Source organism: Camelina sativa, chromosome 3 (genome assembly GCF_000633955.1).
Source record: "Camelina sativa cultivar DH55 chromosome 3, Cs, whole genome shotgun sequence".
Taxonomy (NCBI): domain Eukaryota; kingdom Viridiplantae; phylum Streptophyta; class Magnoliopsida; order Brassicales; family Brassicaceae; genus Camelina; species Camelina sativa.
The window spans coordinates 16977114-17001892 of NC_025687.1; the positions used below are offsets into that span (position 1 = coordinate 16977114).

General features: G+C 36.7%; 1 protein-coding gene and 1 pseudogene across 2 annotated transcripts; one reads left to right on the top strand and one right to left on the bottom strand.

Annotated features, from left to right (window-relative positions):
- Positions 1063 to 5592, top strand: LOC104777371 (annotated as a pseudogene).
- LOC104777372 (non-lysosomal glucosylceramidase-like) lies at positions 17601 to 23891 on the bottom strand. 2 transcript variants are annotated; one of them, XM_010501608.2, is made up of 19 exons: positions 23227 to 23758; positions 22823 to 22927; positions 22583 to 22639; positions 22420 to 22490; positions 22200 to 22299; positions 22032 to 22102; positions 21797 to 21924; positions 21578 to 21681; positions 21438 to 21491; positions 21250 to 21305; positions 21124 to 21162; positions 20862 to 21009; positions 20586 to 20761; positions 20434 to 20501; positions 20240 to 20312; positions 20097 to 20158; positions 19098 to 20013; positions 18722 to 19012; positions 17601 to 18105 (listed from the first exon to the last, which is right to left on the bottom strand). In XM_010501608.2, the coding sequence occupies exons 1-19, from the start codon at positions 23257 to 23259 to the stop codon at positions 17814 to 17816; spliced, it is 2844 nt and encodes a 947-aa protein (XP_010499910.1). In that variant the 5' UTR covers positions 23260 to 23758; the 3' UTR covers positions 17601 to 17813. The 2 variants fall into 2 exon arrangements, with proteins under 2 accessions (XP_010499910.1, XP_019099361.1); XM_019243816.1 differs by lacking the exon at positions 17601 to 18105 and adding an exon at positions 23773 to 23891 and having other exon boundaries at positions 18718 to 19012; positions 23227 to 23275.

Sequence of the window (24779 nt, forward strand, 5' to 3'; positions counted from 1 at the left end):
TGGATCGAAATATACACGAGCGCTTACCAAGTATGTAACATGTGATCATGTCTCTTTAATTTGTCAAGATTTTATATATCGGTTTATACCTAAACATATGTTTTTTTTTTGTTTTTTATTTTTCTGAAATAATTAAGAAATTTTGGGTCGAAACACATACATCTTTATTTTTACCTGGTTCACTTGGAGGGTCGATTGAGCTCAGTAACAAATGGAGGTGTTGGTCTTTGTCTTTAGTTTCTTTCCCTTTGTTTTCATTTTTCAAACTCTTGGATCTATCAGACGTCGAAAAAAAAACACATTCATCTCATTAGACCCGAAACCATAACAGCTGTCAGCTTACATGGTTAAAATAAAATAAAATTCAAAAACATACATCAGCAATCTTTAAGGCTTTTGCTAAAAAAAGTTATGAGTTGAACTATTGGCTCTTGGTTTTAAACACATGTGTTTCTTTATTATAATACATGAATAATATGTTCTATATATCGACATAGCACGTGTTTTTGAAGTCTCTGGGCGGAGGAACTAAAACTCGACCATGATTATGGCCATTTATTACGGATACCAGTTATTATTGCCACATGCAAATGGATTGGTCAAAAATCGTCAACTGTTGGTTTAAATTATTTACTACACAAAAATAAACGTGTTATAAGAAATAAAAAATGTAAGAAATAAACTGAAATGAGATCTCAGAGTTGCACACTCACCCTATTAATAGCTACCCATTGCATTATTAAACCAATACATAGTGAACAAAAATAGCAGGTTAATAGCTTAAAGAATTAATTAGAAACGGTGGATTGTGGATTAAAATATACAGGAGCGCTTACCAAGTCTGTAACATGTGGTCATCAAGACATTACTTATCGCCACTTCTTATAGATAGACGCACATGGATCGGTCAAAAATCGTCAACTATTTTTGTTTAAAATTTATTTGACTAGACAAAAAGAAACGTGTTACAAGAATTAAAAAATGTAAAGAAAAAAAATGAAATAAGATCTCGAGAGTAAACACACTCACTCTATTACTATTAATAGCTACCTATTGCTTCTCTCAATTGCACCACACAACACCACCATGAACACTCGATCCTTCACTCTATCCATCTTTGCCGCAGTTCTCTTTCTTCAGTGTCTAAGCCCCACCGGAGCTGCCACGTGTCATCCTGATGATGAGGCGGGTCTTTTAGCTTTCAAATCGGGTATAACTCGAGATCGTCTGGGCATTCTAAGCCAGTTGAAAAAAGGTACTAAATGTTGCTACTGGATGGGTGTCATTTGCAACACCGGTGACCGCGTCACCGAACTTGAAATCAATGGATTTGACATTCTTGGCCAAAGCGTCATCTCTGGCACAATCTCGCCCTCCCTGGCAAAAATTCAACACCTCGAGGGAGTTTACTTCAACTATCTTATAAATGTCACTGGATCATTTCCTCAATTTCTTTTCAAATTAACAAATCTAAAGTACGTTGAATTCACAAATACTCGTCTCTCTGGTCCCCTTCCGGCTAACATCGGTGCACTAAGCCAGGTTATAGAGTTAACTCTGCAGAAAAGCCAGTTCAGTGGTCCGATCCCAACTTCCATATCTAACTTGACTAGTTTAACGTTGCTCAGACTCAGCGGAAACCGCATCTCCGGTACCATCCCAAATGTTTTCAAATCTAGGACGAAACTTGTATTTCTTGATCTCTCTCAGAACCGATTGTCAGGAAATCTCTCAGAACCGATTGTCAGGAAATCTTCCTCCGTCGTTGACATTGCTTGCATCAACTCTTGAGCTCCTTGACGTAAGCCAGAACATTCTCTCGGGGACGATCCCCAACTTTTTATCGAGACTTAAGGTGCTTTCCACATTGGTTCTCTCCAAGAATCAGTACTCCGGTGTCGTACCAAAGAGTTTTGCTAATATGACCAAACTTGCTCATATTGATCTCTCCCACAATCTTCTAAGTGGTGCGTTCCCTACAATGAAGATCGTTGGTGGCATCGTATTTCTTGATCTGTCATACAACCAATTCCACCTAACAACAATACCAGAATGGGTAACCTCGTCGCAGTCTATCTACGGGTTGAAACTTGTATAATGCGGGATCAAGATGAGGTTCGACGACTGGAAGCCATCAAGACCACAATTTTACTTTTACATCGATCTGTCAGAAAACGAGATCACTGGGAGTCCAACATGGTTCCTAAAAAAAGCATTGAATCTGGTAGAGTTTCAGGCGCCAGGCAACAAACTCCGGTTCGACATGGGGAAGCTGAAATTTAGGGACTCATTGATTATGTTGGATATATCAAGGAACTTGGTATCTGGGAAGGTGCCAGCGACCGTGGCTGGATTAAAGACATTAAACGTGAGTCAAAATCATCTTTGCGGAGAGCTTCCAGTGACAAAGTTTCTGGCCAGCGCGTTCAAAGGTACGACTGTCTTTGCGGCTCACCACTTTCTCCATGCAAACGTTAACAGCATGAAAACTACAAATTTGTATCCCCAAATAAGATTTGTACTGATCAAAATAAGCTCCATCACAATAATAATGAAAATGCATTAGTGAACGTAGTGTTTTAACCCTTCTTCATAAAAAAAAAACCACTGGTTTTATTTTAACCTTTGTTTATTTTTTTTAAAAAACCACTGGTTTTATTTGTTTACTCATTAGAAAATGGAAAAGGGAAAGTAGTTGGAGTATGGGTGGAAGAGTCGCCCTGTTGTCAGGATATCTTCCTCCGTAGTTTACATTGCTTTCATCAACGAGGTGGTGGGTTAGTGGTTCTAGTCTTGGTGGAAGAGTTACCCTCTAGGTCAGGGATCGATTCTCTCCAAGCGCAAATTGCTCAGCTTTATCCCTTTAGCCACATGTGTATGAACCCATTGCTTACGGCCCATTTGCATATCTGGGGGACCCTACCCGTGGGATACCCTTCCCCCAGAGAGATTAGTCTCAGACCCCTCCATAGGTCTAGGTGTTTACTCTCTGAGTTAACATAAAAAAAAGTATTTTAACCCTTTTTTTTTTAATTTACTCATTATAAAGGCAAAAAATATAAGTTATATATGAGATCACTAATTAATTTCCCACACAAATTAACAACAACAATACATTCATTAACTACAAGAATATTGAGTTTTAATATAGTATAGTGTTTATGGCAATAATGCTATCGATACAAAACCATTATTTTAAAAAATTTAACATTTTTTAAGTTTTGGCTGGGTTATTTTTTAATGGCAATACTAAATTGCAAACTTTCTGATAGTTTTAGGCGATAAAATATATCTTAGAAAAATTTGGAGGCTAAATTTTTTTTATTTCTTGACAAAAATTAAATCTCCAATTTTTGTAAAAATAATTGCAATTACTCTGCTGAACCCTAAAATTTTATTTCTTCCCTCTCTCTCTTTTGCTCGATTTTTCACAGGATTTGGTACAGTTTTTTTTGCCAAATTTAACTTTCTCCCACAAAAATTTCACTGTCCCACACAATACTCAGTCACATTACATAAAATTTCACTCTCCCACACAAATCTTAGTAACAGTCTTTGCCAAATCCGACTCTTTTGAACGAAAACACTCTAATCTAGCTACCCATCTATCGGTTGTTGTTGATTCTTCTGGTAAATCTCACTCAAAAACAAAATATTGTAATCTCACTGTTGTTTGGTTTTTCTGGGGTTTGGTTTCTAACTTGTTGTTTCTATTTTTCTTCCCTTGACTCTTTCGTTTGTCGATTTATTCTTTAAGTTTTCTGTTGTAGATCGATTTATGCTAAAAGTGAAGACAATCTAGCAGGTATCTCACTCCAACTTGATTCTTCTAGCAGATTTTTCGTTGTTGTTGTGACTTAACGTGTATGTGATAACTACTTGTATGCACAATTGGTTGGAGCTGTTGAAACAAGGATAAAGCTTGGATCTAGTTACCAAGGTATTAAATTAAATCTTATTACACATCTTCTTCATTCATTTCATGATTGGGGTTCCTTATTGTTTTTTCTTGACTCATTACTTACAGGAATAGTCTTGAGTATGATGACCTAGGAGCAACTAATTTTTGTGTTTGATTTAGCAAGATGTTTGGGTAATATATCAGATATGTTCTACCCTTGCCTTGATTTCCACAATGTGGTTCATCAGTCAAATGAGACAGTGGATGTTGATACGTCTGAATATGAGCCTTACGACTTGATTAGGACAACGTTTAAATCGAGTGTAGGCAAGCAATCATCTCAGAATCAAAATGTAGAAGAAGTTAGAGGATGAAGAATCTCCATTATACTCGACTTGTGCAAACTACACAAAGGTTTATGCATTCATGGGACTTTACGGGATAAAGATCAAGAGTGGGATGTCAGAGAACTTTTTTGAATAGTTTTCTCACAATAGTTCATGACATGCTATCTGGAGAAAATATGCTGCCTAAGTCTACAAACGGGATGAAGAGATTTTTGAAGCTTTTTGGTTGTGGTTATGATTCCATTTACGCCTACATAAATGATTGTATCCTTTATAAGAGTCAATATGCTGAGTCAGCGAGCCAACATGTAATGGATCAAGATGGGAAACAAATAATCTCACTAGTGAAGAGAATAAAGGGATTTAACCAAAGGTGCTAAGGTACTTTCCAATAAAAGACTGATTTAGGAGGATGTTTAGATCAAAACGATTAGTTGAGGATTTACATTGGCACTTCACTAATGATAGTGACGATGGTACGGTGCAGCATCCGGTGGACTCCTTACTTGGATTCAGGTAAACAATGAATGGCCAGATTTTGCTGCGAATGCAAGAAACCTTAGACTAGGAATTTCTACTGATGGGAAGAATCTGTTGGCTATCCAAAACACCAAGTACAACACATGTCCAGTGTTCTTAGTTAATTACAATATAGCTCCAATTGAGTGTATGAAAGAAGAGAACATCATGTTGTCAATGTTAATACCTAGACCAACCGCACAAACCAACAACACTGATGTATATATATAACCGTTGATAGATGAGCTGAAAGAATTGCGAATTATGGTATGGAAGTTTATGACGCGTTTAAGAAGGATAGTGACACTCTAAGAGCTATGTTTTTATGGAGTATCACTGTATCCACCATTAGGTACATCAGCTGGATGTAAAGTGAAGGGAAGCAAGCAAGTAATGTTTGTGAGAAGGATACACCTCATAGGTGGTTAAAGTTTAGTCGCCAGCATGTATATATGGGAAACAAGAAGCGTTTGAGGCCTAGGAATCATTACAGACGTAGGAAAATGTGGTTTGACAACACGCTGGACGTTGGTACTGCATATATATTTAAGAGTGGAGCAGAAATACTTGAGAACCTTAAATAAGAAAGGCAAGAGAAAAAGGGTCGAAGAAAATGATGATGATTTGAATTCAGCTGATGAATATGAAGAAGTCGATGATCAATAGCGGTGGAAGAAAATATCAATTATTTTGTACTTACATTATTGGAAGGTTAAAGGTTATAACAAATATAATTTGAGTATGTTTGTTAATTTTATCTATTAAAGTCTGTTTCTAAAAACAACTTGTAATAATTGTTTTAGTATATGCATGTGAGGCATAATATTAATATCATGCATGTGCAAAAGAATTTGTTCGATGAACTATTATCTACTTTGATGTATAGTGGAAAATCCGATGATGAGTTGAAAGCAAGAAAAGATTTAGAATATATTGGTATTTAAAATCTAATCACATATCTTACATACATAGATATGTGAGAAGAGAACCCACTTCCCAGCTGCGTATTGGCTTTCTAAGGAAGGAAAAACATAATTTTTGTAGAAGGTTATTCAAATTCGGAGGTCCTTATCATGGATATTGTGCCAACATATCCAATTGTGTGTCCTCCCAACACTGTTAGTCTGAAGTCACATGACCATCCATCATGTTATAATGCAAAGTTTTTTTTCATGTGGTGTTGAGAGGTTTACTATCTAAAGGACCTCGTATAGTAGTGAATCATGCATGCAATTACTTCAATAGGCTGTGCCAGAAGCTTGCATGGTTGATGGCTACTTGGCTGGTGAATGCATATAAATCTGTTTCAATTGAAGAAACATATAATGACAATGAAGATATTGAGGTATATCAACATGTCCTTGAATGTCGACAGATAAAGAGCGAGACATAGCTCATTGGTATATTCTCTTGAATACAATAGTCATGGAACCATATATTGAGTACGTGTAAATTTGGTAAAGACCAACAATTCAATCTGAATCTTTTCTTAGTCTTTATCCTCATGAGCCTCTTTCCCTTTTGCCTTCTTGTTACTTCTTATGAAGCAAACCAGGTGACCAGATGTTTAACAGTACTCCTTTCTCAATGCATTTTGAACAGTCTGCATTTTTCATCCTTTCTCGGATGTTTTTCAGTTTCCAACACACCAACTCAATATCCTTTCTTGAAGTAAAACTTGAGACATTTCTTGCACGACTTCACACTTGTCTCTTCTAATTTCTCCTTGAAGACTCCAATGAGAAATCACTTCAAAGATAATTTCAACTTGTGTTTTTCCTTCAGTTTTAAAGAACTCCTAAAACTAGAAACTGATATCCAAATGTCTCCACCACCATAAAGCATCCTTAAACCTGAAAAAAAAACTTTTCTTTTTCACTCTTGTTGCAACCTGATCATGCTTGAACATTTTTTACATCTTAAATCTGTTCTTAAACCTCTGTCTTCTCCACACACTTGACCAACCTGAATCATACCCAAACAGCAACTGATTTCTTCTCATAATTAACTTCTGATGAGCTTCTGAACCTGTTGACTCAGACAATGTCTTTATGCTTATGCTAATTGAGATACTTTGTAACTGTAGAGATCCACCTGAAATCACAAAATACATTTATGTGATACTGATGACTCCACCTGAAACTGAGATCCTTGTATGTAACCTCTCCATATTCTCCATGTCTTGATGAGCTAAGAACTTCTTTATCACTGTCTCCTATGATTATCAATCATAAAACTTTGTCTGCTTGACTGTATAACTTGAACACATGTTACTGCCCATTATATAGCTACTTCCAACAACCTCTTTTAATCCCTTTTGAAAACTCTTCAAGAACCTGCTTCTAATAAAGCTCCCAATCTGATGTTGTGAGATCAGATTGTGTACCTTAGTCTTATAGACCACCTAAACAGCCTTAAACCTGTAGACTCTTCACTCATATTCAGAATCTATCGTCTTATGTAGTCTTCTGTAACTTTGTCTTATTAGAAATAATGCATTATGAAATTATCTCATAGCCTCCATAAATTCACATGTCTAAGATTCACAACCTGATTTGAATATCCTATTTAAAACTTCAACTAAATTCATATCTTTAAACATTCTCTACAGAATTCTGAAACTTGAGTCTTCATATCTAAATCTTTCCTATAACCAGCTGATCAATCTATCTTCTTGACATACAAACTTGTGCTTTAACAAACTCTTGCAGACCTGAAGATTTCATAACCTCACAAATTTATTCATGTGACTTGCAGCGAATGCAAACTTCACCAAGTTTTGATTCTTCATGATGGTGCTTTGATTCTGGTCATTCTCTTGAGAATCCATCAATTGAACTCACACACGTTTTTAGTATCTTCTTTCTTATGATTGATGCTTCTTTCTTCAATCTGTACCAAGTCTTCTTTGTACTTGCAATAACCTTAACCAACAAGCCTTCCTTGATCTTCTCGCAACAACGCAGATACAAAACCATTTGAGGATATAACTTACAACCTCACAATCTCAGAAACTTGAAGTTGTCTTCAATCGATGAAACATATCACCTTGAAAACTTCTTACTCCAATCCCAAATTACTTTGATCCAGACCCCAACGAACTTAAACTTCTCGTGACTTCAACTTCATTCCTTGTGAGTTTCTTAGATTAGGAATCACATTGATGCTAATCTTTCACACCGTAGAGAGAGAGAGATACTAACCGAATCAACTGATTTCATATACGAGAAACCATTCGATGCAATTGGATCTTAATCCTTGAATCTCCTTTCTCCAACTTCTACGTCTTGTTCCAAGAACAACTGTTGTTCACTTCTTCCTTTGCTCTCTACATCGCAACATATTATGATTTTCTTTTTCTCAGTCGCGATGCCAAACAAACGTCAAATCCTCTGTTTCATCCGTCTTCCATGGAATCAAAGAACCTTGATTATGAGGACAGAGAACAGAGGAAGAGGACATAGAACAAAGGAAGTTTGACGTCTCTTGAGTTTTATACTTTAGAACATAGGGTTAGAAACGATTAAACATGTGCGAGAGGAAGCAATCATGGGTTAGTGAGAATATTACATAATTACAAATTACGGTAATATTAGTTAAAAAGCACATTGGGTTATCGGTTTGGTTCGGTTTAACCATTCGGGTTAACAAAAAATATAACCAAATGGTTTGAATAGATATTTGGGTTTGGTTTGGGTCGGTTGGTTTGGTTCGGTTCGGTTAAAATGCCCACCCCTACTTTTTTTATATTCTACATTTGGGTCACTTATTTACAGCACCAAGTCTCGTGTACCTCGACATAGGCCATAACAAGCTCTCAGGAACGATCCACAACTATTTATCAAGATTTAAGGCGCTCTGCTTATTGTATCCCTCCAAGAATCAGTTTTTGGGGGTTGTACCAAAAAAGGTCTTGCCGATATGACCAAACTTGCTCATCTTGATCTCTCCCACAATCTTCTAAACGGTCCATTCCTTACATTGAAGATCGTTGGGTGGAATCTTTATCTTGATTTGTCGTACAATCAATTCCACCTTAAAAAAATACCGAAATGGGTGACCTCGTCGCAGTTTATCTACTCGTTGAAACTGGTAAAATGCGGTATCAAGATGAGGTTAGATGATTGGAAGCCAGCGAGGGCAAAATTTTTCTCTTACCTCAATCTGTCAGAAAACGAGATCCTGGTAGTACAACATGGATCCTAAACCAAGCGTAAAAGCTGCTGGAGTTTCAAGTGTCGGGCAACAAACTCCGATTCGACATGGGGAAGCTAATATTTGCGAAATCATTGAGAATCTTGGATCTGTCAAGGAACTTAGTCTTTGGGAAGGTACCTGTGATGGTAGCTGGACTGCAAAACCTAAACCTAAGTCAAAACCATCTTTGCGAAAAGCTTTCAAACGACTGTCTTTGCGGCTCACCGGTTTCTCTTTGTAAAGTTTTGCAGCATGAAAACTACAAATTTGTAGCTCCAAATAAGATATGTAATGATAAAAATAAGATGTACTTTACAATACGAAGAAGTCCCATCACAATGATAAAGATACGAAGAACTCCCATCATTGAAAGTAATATTTTAACCCTTGGTTCATTCCGCAAAAGTAGCACCGTTGGATAAACATCGGCATGAGATAAATATATATGTGAACAACATCCCCTTTGTCTACGTAACACTACAAAAAAACTCTACATTGATAGCATATTGTTATAGCACCGTTTGCTCAAATACTGTTGAAGGTAAGTTACAATTTTGGTTATAATATAATAGCTTTTTAGTAACGCTATAATAGGATTTCAATAAGCGGAAAACTAAAATATCTAATTCCACCAAATACTTAACCAAAAATTAGTCTTTTTGCCTTCATTCCTCTCTCTTTTCCCTCTTTCTGGATAAACCCTATAAGATAAAAAACAATCTCTCAGACATAATTCTCTCAAACCCTAAAATTGGTTTTCCAGTAACCTCTGTCACCTCCGTCGCCTCCGTAGTAGAAGGTAATAAGCCACGACATCGCCAGAACTATTGGCGGCCCTAATTTCACCAATTTTTGTCTGCATTGAGCTCAAATCGAAGACAAATATCTATCTTACTCTGTTAATTTCTTTCTTTAATCTGATTTTTTTCTTTAATCTGATTTTATCACCGGTTAAAATCTTATTTGGATCTGTTCACCAGATTTTTTTTTCTTTAGTCTGTGTTGGAACTGTTCTAAAAATCCGATTTGGTTTGCCACATGCGTTTGTGTTATTATATGATTTGATCGAGAATCTCCTCTTATTGCATGTATGTTCTTTGCGAAATTTTCTTAAAATCGAGTTTGTTAGAATCTCCACTTATCTTAAACTGTTTTAGCTTCATATGTTCTCTGAATCTGCAGATCTTTTATAACATTACTGACTATGTAATATTATATTGTTTTGCAAGTGTTGTTGAGTAAAATATTGGGAGTTTGAAGCTTATCTTTCTCTTTTATCACACAATAGGTTAGTACCATCTTCTCTTTTATTCTGTGAAACATTCGAGTTTGTTTGTTTTTTTTTTTTTTTTTCAGATTGCTTGGTTTAAAATATACAGAAATATAGAGATTGTTTAGATTGAGTTATTATATGTGTTTGATCATTATACGAGGTGAAGAAATTTTTGAAATCCTTTGATATGGGTTACCAAAAGATTCATGCATGTGTCAATGATCGCATCCTATTCAGAATGAAGTACCAGAAACTTGATAACTGTCCTAAATGAAAGGGTTCAAGATAGAAAGACTAACATGCATACTAGAGAAGTAAAGAAAAGGTGTCCCTCATAAATTATTATGGTACTTTCCCATAATCCCATGCTTTAAGAGAATGTTTAGGTCTGAGGATATGGCTAAGGATTTTAAGTGGCATTTTAATAACAAGAGCAATGATGGAAAACTCCGACACCATGTGGATTCAGTCACATGGGATCAGATGAATGCTAAATACCCTTCATTTGCATCTGAAGAAAGAAATCTGAGGCTTGTACTTTCCACTGATGGGTTTAACCCATTCAACATGAAGAATACCATGTATAGTTGTTGGCCTGTTATGTTAGTAAACTAAAATCTGCCACCTGACTTATGGATGAGGAAGGAGAACATTATGCTTACATTGTTAAATCCTGGTCCACAACAACCGGGTAATAATATATATGTCTACTTATAACCACTTATTGAGGATCTACAACATATGTGGAACAATGGGGAGTTAACATATGATGTCTTTAGTAAATCAACTTTTACTCTTAAGGCAATGCTGGTATGGATGATTAGTGATTTTCCTGCATATGAGAATCTTGCAGGCTGTAAAATAAAGGGTAAAATGGGATGTCCTTTATGTGGGAAAAATACAGATAGTATGTGGTTGAAGTTCAATAGAAAACATGTCTACATGTGCCATAGAAAGGATCTGCCATCAACACATAGTTTTCAGGGGAAAAATTCTTGGTTTGATGGAAAAGCTGAACATGGGAGAAAAAAAAAAGAATATTAAGTGGGCAGGAAATTTCTCAACACTTGAAAATTTTGAAAAACAACTGTGGCAATTTGAAACAGTCTCCATGTAAGAGAAACAGGATGGCGTATACTGGATTAGGTTCTGATAGTGAGGATTTATCTAGTGAATCTGAGGAAGATGAAGAGGAAGAGATAGACGAGGAGGAGATATCAAGATGGAAGAAAATGTCAATCTTTTTCAAACTACCTTATTGGGAGGTTTGTTAAGTCTTTTGTCATGTTCTGTTCTATTGATTTTATCAACTAGGCTTCGTTTGAGACCTGTTTATGTTTATTGTTTGGGTGTTGGTTAGGAGCTCCCCGTAAGACATAACCTTGATGTAATGCATGTCGAGAGAAATGTGGCTGTGAGTATAGTATCAACATTGTTGCATTGTGGGAAATCTAAGGATGGTCTTAATGCTCGCAAAGATCTGGAGGTCCTTTGTATTAGGAAAGAATTGCATCATAAAATACAAGAAAACAGAACATATGTACCTGCAGCAGCTTGGTTTTTTTGTCCAAGGGAGAGAAAAATATATTTTGTAGGAGACTTTTTGATTTCAATGGCCTAGATGGATACTACTCAAACATAACAAGAGGTGTATCACTACAAGATTGTAAGGTCACATGTCTGAAATCCCACGATTATCATGTGATAATGCAACAACTTCTTCTAATTGCACTTAGAGGTTTGTTACCCAAAGGTTTGAGGGTAGAAATTGTATGCTTATGCGCATTCTTCAATCAGTTGTGTCAGTGTCAGCGAGTAATTGATAGGGATCAGATATTGGAAATGGAAGCTAAGATTGTTGAAACCTTTTGCATGTTTGAAAGATATATTCCTCTAAGTTTCTTTGATATCGTGGTGCATTTGACGGTACATCTAGGACGTGAAGCTCGGCTAGGTGGTCCAGTTCATTTTAGATGGATGTACCCATTTGAGAGGTATATGAAAGTTCTTAAAGACTATGTGAGAAACACTACAAGACCCGAGGGCTGTATTGCTGATTGCTACCTTTCAGAAGAATGCATCCAGTTTTGTAATGAATTTTTGAAAATAGTACAAATATTCAAGAAAAGATGGATAGAAACACTGACTTGGAGAACAACACGATTCTGGAAAGACGTCCAATATCTGCAGGCACTCCAATCACTCTTACTGAAACAGAGAAGAGAATGTGCCATATGGCTGTCATACAAAATATAGCTGTCGTTGATCCTTATGTTGGGTAAGTGCCACAACTTTATATTTCATTATTAATTTATATATATTAATTATTATGCTGTCGTTGATCCTTCTTGTTTTTTTTTGGTTATCTTCCAAGTGAACATTTGCAGCATCTACCAGAATCGAATGGAAGATGTAGACGAGATGCATCAAGTTTATGGAGCTTGCATACTCAGAATTTTGCATCATGGCTAAAAGAACAGGCTAGTTAGACTTTATCAGAAAATATTTGTCTTGTTTCTATATTTTTTCTGACCTCAATCAATTTTTTTTAACGGATACCTCTTTATTCCAACAGACATGATGAAACACTTAAATGGTTGGCATATGGTCCTCGTAGTTGCGCACGGTCGTATACATGTTATATTGTGAATGAGTAATGGTTTCACACAGTATCATTTTATAACAAAGTCAGAATAGTGGTGTCTTTTATGAGGCTACGACAATCTGTAGGTCTAGTGCAAAGAACACTTCACAAGTAATGGATTTGGTATCTTACTATGGGAGAGTAACTGACATTATATTGTTGGACTATAATGTGTTTTACGTTCCTCTCTTCCGTTTTCAATGGGCAGTAAAGGGAAATGGAGTTAAGGTAGAAGATGGTTTCACACTTGTGAACCTGAATCATAGTCAAGTCTCTTTCTCAAGGGATCCATACATATTAGTCTCTCAAGCTAAGCAAGTGTTTCACTCTAGGGAAAAATGAGTCATCTAGTTGGTATGTGGCTATGAGAGGTCCTTCAAGAAAATACACTCAAAAAGAATTTGAAGATGGAATAGCAGACATTAGGCCATTGCTACCAAATATTGACGTTGGTGTTGACTTGGATGAATCTGAAAATGAGCGAACAGACTGTGAAGGAATATATGTGTGAAATGTTTGCTTTGTCTTCTGTTTGTTTGTTTCTTGTGCATTTTCTTCCACATTTTTTCCTTTTGATGACAAATCATAACCGGTTTATTGTGTCTAATTTCCTTTTTATTGTGTCTAACTTTCAGGTGATTTGACATGACACGTACAAAGAAAAAGCATGGAAGAAAGGGTGATGATAAGAAAGTCGATGAGGAGGTACAATATGTGTGCACTATTGAATCAGAACTTGTAGAACCTGGAGTCCAACTACCAGATGAGCATCCTATAGAGGATCCAATTACAGAGCCATTGGTCGATGCAGAACCTGAAGAAGAAGAACCTGAAGGTGAAATTGAATTATATGTTCCTGTTGAAAGAAAGAGTAAGAGACAGTGAGGACCAACACGAATGAAAGACATCACCAAGGATCCAAATACCAGAGTTCAAGTACAATACACTATCATGGGAGAGCCTTATGGTGAAGGGTCAGTTAAGATGGCATCATACGTAGGCGCATTGGTACGGGAACACGTTCCAATCACAATTGATCATTGGCCCAAAGTAGGTGAAGACATCAAGATAGTTCTCTGGAAATCTATTCAGGTATGCCATTTTCATTTACTTAATTAACTTTGATCAAATATTGGTTTTGAAATTACTTTTTTTCCTGTAATAAGTGTAGGCAAGGTTTGCAGTAGATGAAGAGTATCAAAAGGTTGCAGTGCTGAAGCAGATGGGATGTTTATGGAGGGCATATAAATCAGGCATTGTTAAATTTATTAGAGAAGCTAATACTAACCAAGAGAGAATGAATCTGTGACCTAAGAATATATCTCCTTTCGAGTGGCGTAAATTTGTCAAATATAAAAATAGCAATGAATTCAAGGTATGCATTTACAAATAAATGACTTTCAATGTTATATCATGGATTACATACTAATTATTCATTTGTTAGGTTATAAGCGATATCTATAAGGAAAGAAGGCGCAAACAAATTCCTCACACTTGCAGTCGCAAAGGGATGGTTAGACTAACAAAAGACAACCTCTCTTGAACAGACTTCTCATATGTTTCTGCAATCTTCTCTGCCTTCCGATCAACATATGTACCATCAGGCTTTGTATGTGACATGATGAAAACCTCACCAAGTCGGACTTCTCTTCCCAATTCCTCAACCTGCAATGTTAGAAGAGATTAACTAAAAAAAATAACAGTTATATAAGAATTGAAAGTGGCAAAAATAACAGCTACTTAACCATTTCGTCTTGAAGCTGTCGATACGACTTTGGCCATGAGAGGTGGATGTGAGGACCTAGGCCGTTACGGTCAGACATACGAGCATCAGAGTAGGTTTTACTCTTTTGTTGTACTTCTTCAGTGTCCTAGTAATCCTCCATCGTTCTCCAGAAAGTGTTTCCAATCCAGTTTGGTTGAACTCGACTAGTCCTCACAGTACTAACCATGTCTTTGATCCGCTTTTGACAGATTTCCTCAAAATAAGCTTGAACAGTTCTGATTATCAAAGGATCCCAGGTGTGGGTTTTCTAGAAAAAAAAGGAGCTATTGTTAGTGAAAAGAAGACATGTAAAGCTATGTGACATAAGGCTTATTGTGAGTGAAAAGAAGACATGTAAAGCTATGTGACATAAATCCTTACCGCGAACTCAAGGAAGTATCTCTCTTGTTTTTCCCGCGGCACACATGTCCAGTTGTAGAAGGGACCTTCGAATTTGTTTAGAAGAATTTTAGTAATATTCTGAACAAGTTTCGATCCTTTGTCACGAGTAAACCTCCAAACACATGAACAAATAAGCCTTCGTCAGTAGGTTACTTAAAAGCTCCATACACATGAACCAAAAGAAACAATAAAAGAGGCATCAGTTAATGAGTCAAAAGAAACAATACGCATACGCACATTCACAAAACATTGACTCACCAAGACAAAAAACTATCTTGACTCGTGGAACATAGAACCACATGATCATGAGAATCCAAGAGAAAACAAAGATCATTTTGCAAAGATTATAGACAAAACCTATACTTGGATTAAAAAAAAGCCTAAACATGAATCTCCAGAAAAAGTTTCTACGGTTTGATGCATGAACACAATCTATACTTGAATCATTAAACATAAATATGAATCTCAATACACAAGCAATAGATCTTTCCAAAAACAGAGCAAAACGTATACTAACTATACTTGGATCATCAAACACAATCCTAAAGACACAATAAACCAAACGAAATCATAATAAAATTACTCACGTTATCGAGCATTGACCTACAGATTTCTCTTCTAACATTCAAAAAACACCATTACAATACATGAGAAGAGAGAAAAATCATACCATTGGGTGTTCGGTATGGGTGTGGGAGAGAGGACTGTGGTGAACTTCTCCCTGTTTGGCACCAGAATCAGGGCATTTAGATCCCGAACCACGTCCTCCTGGAGCTCCGGCAACACCGCAGAAGTTTCTTCTTCGAATTTGTTGCCTTGGGATGATGGAGTCGATGGATGACTACGAGTTTGATGACTACGAGTCTGAGAGCATTGAGCTGGAGAAGGCGGAGGGTCATCTTGAAGAGTTGCATGAGTCGCTGGATTGTAGTTAACTTCTTCTGAAGGAGACCGGCGTACTTGAGGTTGAGGTTGGCGAATAAAGGAGCCCTGAAATAGTTGTTGAGGCAGAGGATAGTCCCGGATGGGGGATTGGGTTGAATGTCGTGGCAAAATGGGGACTTCTTCTTCAGGTGTCTTCCGCGGATGAGGAGCTTGGACTGCCGGCGTGAAGTCGTACTGACTGGGTAGATTAGTAGGCCGTAGTCTTAACACTCCGGGACTCTGAGAAACATTACGAACAAGTTTTCTCTTTCTTCCTCGATTAGGCATCGTGTGACTGAGGAGAGACTGAGAAGAGACTACGAACAGATTGAGAAGAGATTGAGAAGAGAGACTGAGAAGAGACTGAGAAAAGAGACTGAGAAGAGAGAATGAGAGGAGATGAAGGCGGCTTTAGGGTTTCATTGCTTTCCTCAAAGAGATTAGAAGAAGAGAGATCGATTGTGTCGTATAGGGCTTTAGGAAGAAGATGGAATTTTAACTGGATTTGGATCTAGCCCAATTTTTTTTTATGTTGTTAATTTTATAAAATGTTGTTGTTAATTCAAAAATACATAAATAATTATTTAAACACAATATTATTTCCACAATAGCAACTGCCCAAATAATTATTTTCACACAATATTAAATTTTAATATTTTCACACAATATTTTAAGATTTTAAGCAAACTTTCCTTTGGTTTAAGATTTTAATATTTTCACACAATATTAAATTTTCACACAATATTTTAAGATTTTAATCAAGGTAACATGTCATTTAATTTTCCTTTGGTTTTTACTAATAAATTATCACTTAGTTGATCAAGTGGTAGAAAATTTTGCTGTTTGAGTTTTTAAAGTACAACAGAAAAGAAAAATTTGCTGTTTGAGTTTTTAAAGTCACCTATTACTCGCTAATTTAGCGACTATTTCTCCTCGTCGCTGGCGTAGTCGCTAAATGAGCGACTAAATTACGACTGTAACTTTCAAGAAACAACTTAGCCATAAAATAGTCGTCAATTTACGACCTCAATTACGACTACGACCTTGGTGGTAATTTAACGACGACATAGCGACTAATCTCTATCAGTCGCAACTGAGTTATCATGTAGTCGCAATTCAGTCGGCAAATTTGATGACTACATATATAGTCGCTAAGTGTAGTCGTTACTTGCTTGTTTTCTTGTAGTGTAAGACTATCGTATGGGTGACACCTACCATGATTGCCGATGTCACAACATTTGAGATTTCGCTGTGAAATACCTACCATAGCAGTTTTTCTAGGCTAACAATGTACATGTCTCTTGTAGTGTAATCTATTAATATTTGTGAATCTTAACTAGTAATATTATTAAAATTATGCAGTATTAATTGTTCATACTCTTCAATTCTTTTTTAACTAGTTCTTACTCTTCAATTTTAACTAATTCATAAGATTTTGCACTGTGATCTGAGTACACGCTAATTCGCTTCTCTTCTGTATCTGTACTGCTGCTATTGCTCAATGTATTTCTAACGAGTTGTGATCATTACTACTGATTCTTGCTTGGAAGGTTTTGTATTTTAGTTGTTACCAAATATGTTGTTTCTGAGGAACATACTTAATTGTCTTTTTAAATGAAACAAGTTAGTGCACACCAAGACTGTAGAAACTTTATTAACAGTTGTTTCTGTTTAATATTGTAAAGTAGCATCTAACAATTGAAATAAACGCATGGAAGAAGAGTGTAGAAAGAGGCGTAAAAGAAGCCGCAGAAAAACCGAACAAAAGAAGTTAATGCATATCTGAACAGAACTTGACGTCTTGCGAGTTGCGACTATGCATAATTAGGTTGTGTCCTGGCCTATAGGCGAATTATTCGGAGGAAGGTTTCGTACGTAGTCTGGAGGCGGTTTCTATGGTCCTTTCCCTTGGTGTTTTTCAGGTAGTGAGCCACTTTGATAAACCCAGCGTGTTGTTGAAACAATACAGACGTATCCTCTTCCTCTTGTGACTTTAATGATTGTTCTTGTTCTTTCTTAGGTTGTTGCATTGTGTGTGCCCATTGTATCCCCCAAATAGCTAAAGGCCTCATGTAACAAAGTGACCTATACTCGTCAGTAGTGGTCCATGCTTCTGGTGTCTGAAATGAGCAGCTGCAACCAAAAAAGGTGGAACCAAAACTATTAGTCGAACACTAACATTGATAAATTGACAAATTAAGAAAAACACTAATTCCAAGAAGAGGTTACCCGAGACCCTGGTCAGACCAAGCGGCCTCATAGATTCCACTTGCTGTTTTAAACCCTTTATCTGCAAGTCCTTCTTGAATCATACAAGCAGCAACCGAGTAAGTAGTCCCTGCCCAAACCTCCCTTGACACCATCGTGCTTGTGTCTACTCGTCCATCAGGTAACATCCCGTTCNGGAGGCGGTTTCTATGGTCCTTTCCCTTGGTGTTTTTCAGGTAGTGAGCCACTTTGATAAACCCAGCGTGTTGTTGAAACAATACAGACGTATCCTCTTCCTCTTGTGACTTTAATGATTGTTCTTGTTCTTTCTTAGGTTGTTGCATTGTGTGTGCCCATTGTATCCCCCAAATAGCTAAAGGCCTCATGTAACAAAGTGACCTATACTCGTCATTCGTGGTCCATGCTTCTGGTGTCTGAAATGAGCAGCTGCAACCAAAAAAGGTGGAACAAAAACTGTTAGTCGAACACTAACTCTAATAAATTGACAAAGAAAAAAACACTAATTCCAAGAAGAGGTTACCCGAGACCCTGGTCAGACCAAGCGGCCTCATAGATTCCACTTGCTGTTTTAAACCCTTTATCAGCAAGTCCTTCTTGAATCATACAAGCAGCAACCGAGTAAGTAGTCCCTGCCCAAACCTCCCTTGACACCATCGTGCTTGTGTCTACTCGTCCATCAGGTAACATCCCGTTCACAGCGCCACGTGTCCCATCTCTCACTTTCATCACATTGAAGTCATAAACAGTCTCCAACGCTTTTTTAATCCACTCTTCCTTCGCTATTGGCTTTAGTCCACAAGCTCTCGCATACCTATACATAACGCAGAAATATCAATACTAAGTATTGACTCGAGAAGTCAACTTCTAAAAGCAGAATCACTCTCTTTGACACTTACCATTGTCCAGCCATTTGATCAGCCAAGATCGACGAGCTCGAGCCGCTTCGGCTGTTATCATAATTAAAATAAGAACCGTTCCAAAGCTTCTCATAAACGCTTCTCGCCTTCTCATACTTGGCATTGAAGTAAACTGCAGCCCCGTTGTCCCCAATTTCACGGGCCAACGCGGATCCGGCCTGAAGAGCCGCGACCCACAGACCGCCACAGTAAGCACTAACGCCTGAACAAGACCATGCATCGTAAGTCTGATCTGGAAACCCTTCGTTCTCAATCATCCCATCTCCGTCTTTATCAAACTGGTCCAAGTACGCGATTGCAGTGTACACCGACGGCCAAACCGCTTTGGCAAAGTTTAGATCGCCAGTGGCAACCACGTCTCTGTAAACTTGAAGAACAAACTTGGAGTTCAAGTCTTTCCACCTATCCGTGTTGAACAAGTTATAAGCATTTACTTCAAACCAAGGATCATTCAAACCTATGTCATGAGGAACAGCTCCTAGAACTTTTCTGGTAACAAATTCGCCAGAGCTCATGACTTGTTTCTTGCTGGAATCATGCATCAAAACAGCAGCCGCGAAATCTCTCTGGATGCTTAGCTCGAGTTTTGGGAAAAGCATAAGCAATGCGAAAGATGAGTAGAAATGAACGTCGTAAGTATTGTACATTAGATATTGAATTCCTTCTAGGTAAAGAAATTGTCCAATGTTCTCTGCGGTGTTCTGAATCATACTGGTTCCAAGTGCAGCGTTTGAGGATAAAGGAGCATGAATCTGTGAGCAGACCGCATCGATTCTTCCCAAGATGTCTAAGGCTATGTTGTTCTGGTCTGGATCAGTATTGTCTAAGGTTGATAGACCGAGAGAGATTTTTCTTCTTCCTATACTATCTAAGCTTTGCTTTGGAGGTAAACCATCTACAGAGAAAAAAAATCCAGGTTTAGAAAATTGGAAGTTACAGAAATATATCAAACTTGTGGAAGAATCAAATGTATGTTACCGGTCCACATGGTTCCCCCTGAGTTGAAATAGTATAGTTCATTGAAGAGAGTTATCCGATACCTGAAAATGATTTCCGATTACTTTCTTCAGCTCAATTGAATTTGGCAAAGAATAAAAAGGGTTTGAAGCAAAGTTCTATACCATTCAGGAAGTGTTGTATCAGAAAGAATAGGAGCTTGCCACTCTTCAATCTGAGTCTCCCAATCAGAAAAGTCTAATAACAAGAAATGAGAAATGTCAAGAAAAAAAAGAATAGAATTGAGAAAGCATCAGAATGTGATGATCTCTTACTTCAACTAGACTCAAGAAACAAGAAATGAGATATGTTTGCGTACTAAGAAGAGCGTCGTGAGCCATTGCTACCGCTGCGTTTCCTAAACTGCCATAGAATCTTGTGTATCGTCTACATATAGAACTCTTTTAAGTTAGAAAGAAAATATGTGAATACATGTATTGGATTGAATTCTAATGGGGATCACACACATACCTATGGTAAGTCTTTTCGTCGAATCTAGCCTCTGGACAATCCCACGAGAGAGAAAATGTGACTGTTCGGTCACAGCCCGGTGGAACTTTCACCTTTGCTGCTATGGCTGCTCCAATGGAAGTTCCAGGTTTCGAAGGAAAGCATGCATTGCTGGTTAACTTGTCGAATGATGCGTTCTAAAGAGCAGAAACAAAAAAGAAATAAAACTTTTGATATTTTTTTAGAACAATAATAGTGAGAACTTGCAAAAGATTACTATTTGAAAAAATGTGTTACCTTTTTAATCTCATCCCACATATCTCCTGCGGTGATTTTGTTAGGAGTAGTTCCTGAAACTATGAAACAAGGACACGAGGAAACACGAACATCCTCGGTTTCTTTTGCCGCTATTGCGTAGCTAACTGGTGGGTGTCCATTTGCTGTCCTGCAAGGTACGTTACATAACAATGAATACGAATCATCAACACAAAATCTTCCACTAACCAACACTAAAAAAACTCGAGTACCGAACCAATCAAAGAGAGAAAATGTTTTTTACTTGTGTTGTAAAGCTACTGCATGAACTCCATCTTCTGCCCTAGAAGATTCCACAAGAGAAAGAGATACAGGTCAGAAAAAGAGAGCCATAGCAAAATATTTTACAGCAGAAGATGACGCGTCCTACTTCATTGCTGAGTTGAAGTGCTGTCCGGTTAATCCAGAAGCTCCTCCCACAGAATTCTAATTAACAAAAAAGAGACAAATGGGTCAATATCTTACATAGTGAAAATTTGAAGAAAGGACCAATCTTCTAAAGGTTATTAAAGGAAATGAACTAGAGAAGATGATTTCCTATGTACTGAGATTACGTACCTCCCAAGTAAAGAGCAAAGTAACAATTGCTTGTTCTGCTCCAGTATTAGTCACCTGAAACATGAAAGAACTTAATCAGCTCAGCACAAGTTGTTACCTAAGCTATAACGTTGAGGTAAACGTCAGTAGAGTATTCATACCGTGAAGTTGAATACTGAAACCGGAAGACTGCTTTCCTCATAATTATGAGGTATAAAGGGAGAGACTTGACGAGACACTATTCTGAGTTCAGGGTCAGGTTCACCTGTTCATCAAGTAAAAAAACTTTTTTTTTATAACCTTTATAAATAAAGAATTATGCAATAGATTAATTTTGTATTGTAGTCATGGTTAGAAACATTTTGGTACAAATATTATACCATTATAAACGGTCCAAGACCTTGGATAAAGAGCATGGTAGGTAGATTTTTCCCCTGTCATGTTCCAGTCCCAAGACTCAATTCCTATTTTTGGAGCTTGGCCTTTGCATAAATAACCTCCATTGTCTCTGCACAATCATAGACAGTAACATAATAAATATCATTTGCACCTTCACTCTGTTTTTTAACTAGGGATCTGATGAAGACACAAGAAAAAAAAAAGGATTTGGCTTACTTAATAACTTGTGGCTTTGTTGGACAGAGAACAGTTGAGTATTTAACACCGCCAGGGCGAGAAACAAAAGCCTATAATTATAAAAGATCAAGAACCATGAGAGGGATACTTCACCAAGCCACCAATATTACACAAGAAACCAAGCAATGTTCATGATCGTTTACTAACAGAGAATTGGTTCGTGAGGATTGGAGCTTCCTCGCAAATTTTTGGGAATAGCTTGAAGTGCTGAAACTCACCCTTGTAACTCCTTCCAATGCTTCCTGCACTGAAACATGCCCCGACGTGTTTGTACATTAGAACATTGCAACAGAGGAGATCTTATAACTCTAAAGCATTGTTACTTTGTGTTTTATGAAAATTTGTGAAGCAAATGTGGATCACATACCCAATTCCTCCTATAGGGACGCCATGATCTCCCGTTATATGGTGTTTTCTAAAGATGTCGAAGATCGAAGCCTGCATGGTTTAGTAAGTTTTCAGAATTCAAGGAAGACAAAGGTGATCAAATGTTTGTGAACTTAAAAAAATGCTATGAGTATATATCTTACTCTTCCTTTTGCGGCTTCTTCTTTAGTGTGACGCCACAATCTGTAGCCTAATGGGAACTATTCGAAAGAAAAAAGCCAAAACAGAGAGAGGTTTAATTTATATATTTTTTAGTTTCCAAAGAACAGAGCATCTGACCTAAAGCATAACTTTTACAGCAAGAAAGAGGATTTAAGAATCTGTCCTTTAATTGAAGAATCTTTAATCATAAAGAATGGTGAGGGAGAGAAAGATGAAATTACCAGATGAAGATGATCTCGCTTACTCAGTTTGAACTCAGAAGGGTTTTTTGCTTGGCTGTTCAACTTCCTTTCCCATGAAAATGGAGGAAGTCTATCATCTGTGACCTATAAATATAGACATATGTATTAAATACTAACGTTACAAATGTAATTAGTAAATTACCTAGCTACATCTCTCTCATATATTCTATATGAATATCTTGTACAATCATTAGCATAATAATAAGAATCAGACCTTAAACCTACAGAAAGAGTTTTGACCCATATATAATCAAAGAAGAAGCTAATCACGTTTGCGTCACTGTTGTGCGTAATCACGTTTTATTTTTATTTTTATTTTATTTTGGTTTTTAGTGTTAACCACGTAATTAGTAGTTATGATAAAGAAAAGAAAAAAAATATACCACTTGGTTTTGGTCTTCAGAAACGTTTTGCATCTTTTTTATAATAAACCTGCAAAAACTTAAACACTAAAGCATTAAAGATTTCAGATAATCAGATATATATAATCCTTAAAGACAGAAGTTGGTGTTTTTATCTGGATTTGTTTCAGGTGAAAAAGTAGTCTTTTGTCAGAAAATCTGGATGGACAGTGTGTCCACCAAAGAGCAAAAAACAAAAAAAAAAGACAAAACTAAACTCAAAAAACAGCGTGTTTTGCATGAGAAAACTGAAATCTGTCATGGCTTTTGCAAGAAAAATATTGATGATTTTTTCCCACAAAGATAGTTCAAGTGTTCAAGTGCACAAGGGCTAAACCTTTACTCAACATAAAGAACATGCACAAAAGATAAACAGAAGAAACAAGAAAAATTATACCCAAAAGAAAAAATTAAGAAAAGAGAAAGAGAAACAGCTTTGAAAACTGAAAATATAGCTTGATGTGATGATTATGTATAGATAAGAATTATGATTACAATTCCAACTACAAACAAAAATGTGAAATTTACCAAAAGAGGATTCTCTGTTCAAGTCTCCAGAGCAGAGAGCGAGAGAAAGAGAGAGAAAGAGAGAAACGTGAATGATATATGAAGGAAATGAAATTCGAAGAGACAGGTGTCTATAGAAATTTCTAGGTAGGGGAAAGAGAAGTAACTTAAATAGAAGAAGCAAAGTAAGAACTAAGAAGAAAAATAAGACAACATGCGGGCCACACAATATAGCTTTGGTTGGTGATTACTAAACTGCAAAATAAGATTACCAAGAGTATGTTGTCTACTTGACGTTTTAAAACTCCTTTATTGAAAGCCGTATGAACGTTTATATAACAAAATAATATTTTTTGGTCAATTTCTTGTGAATTTTGTAGACGAATTCCACACTGAATCCACATTTTTATTTATTTTATTGTTTTTCATTTTGAAAGAAGGATTCTGTAGCCAAATCTCATGTGACTTATATAAGTTATAATCTCCAAATATTTTTTAAAAAAATAATAAATCAACTATAATAGTGCACCCACCCACTGAAAATATTACTTTTGCATATCTTCCATAATATATGACTAGAAAGAAAGTTATAACTGAAGTGGGAATGCACATCATGATTGTTTTGCCTTTTGGCTTTCGGTAAAATAATGTAGCAGGTGCCCAGTTAATAGCTGACCCCGGAAAAGAGTTGGTAAAAAGGATAAGGAGCACTATCACTTATTGGTTTGTTCGGTTTTATCCAAAATAAATAGACAGTATAAAGATTTAGTGATATGATCATTTCTATAAGATAAGTAAATTGAAATGGACAGAATGTCAAACGACAAGCATATCCGAACTAACGCTCATGTGTAATTTAAAGACTCACGCAATCTACTGATTGAACAAACATACATCATCTTTTTTCCTATTCGAGAAATTGTACAAAATACAAACCTTTTAAAATAACATAGTTTATTTTTATATTCGAAGTATATATTTTTACGTAAAAGTAGAAACAGTATTAATCTTCATTTTGACTGGAGTTC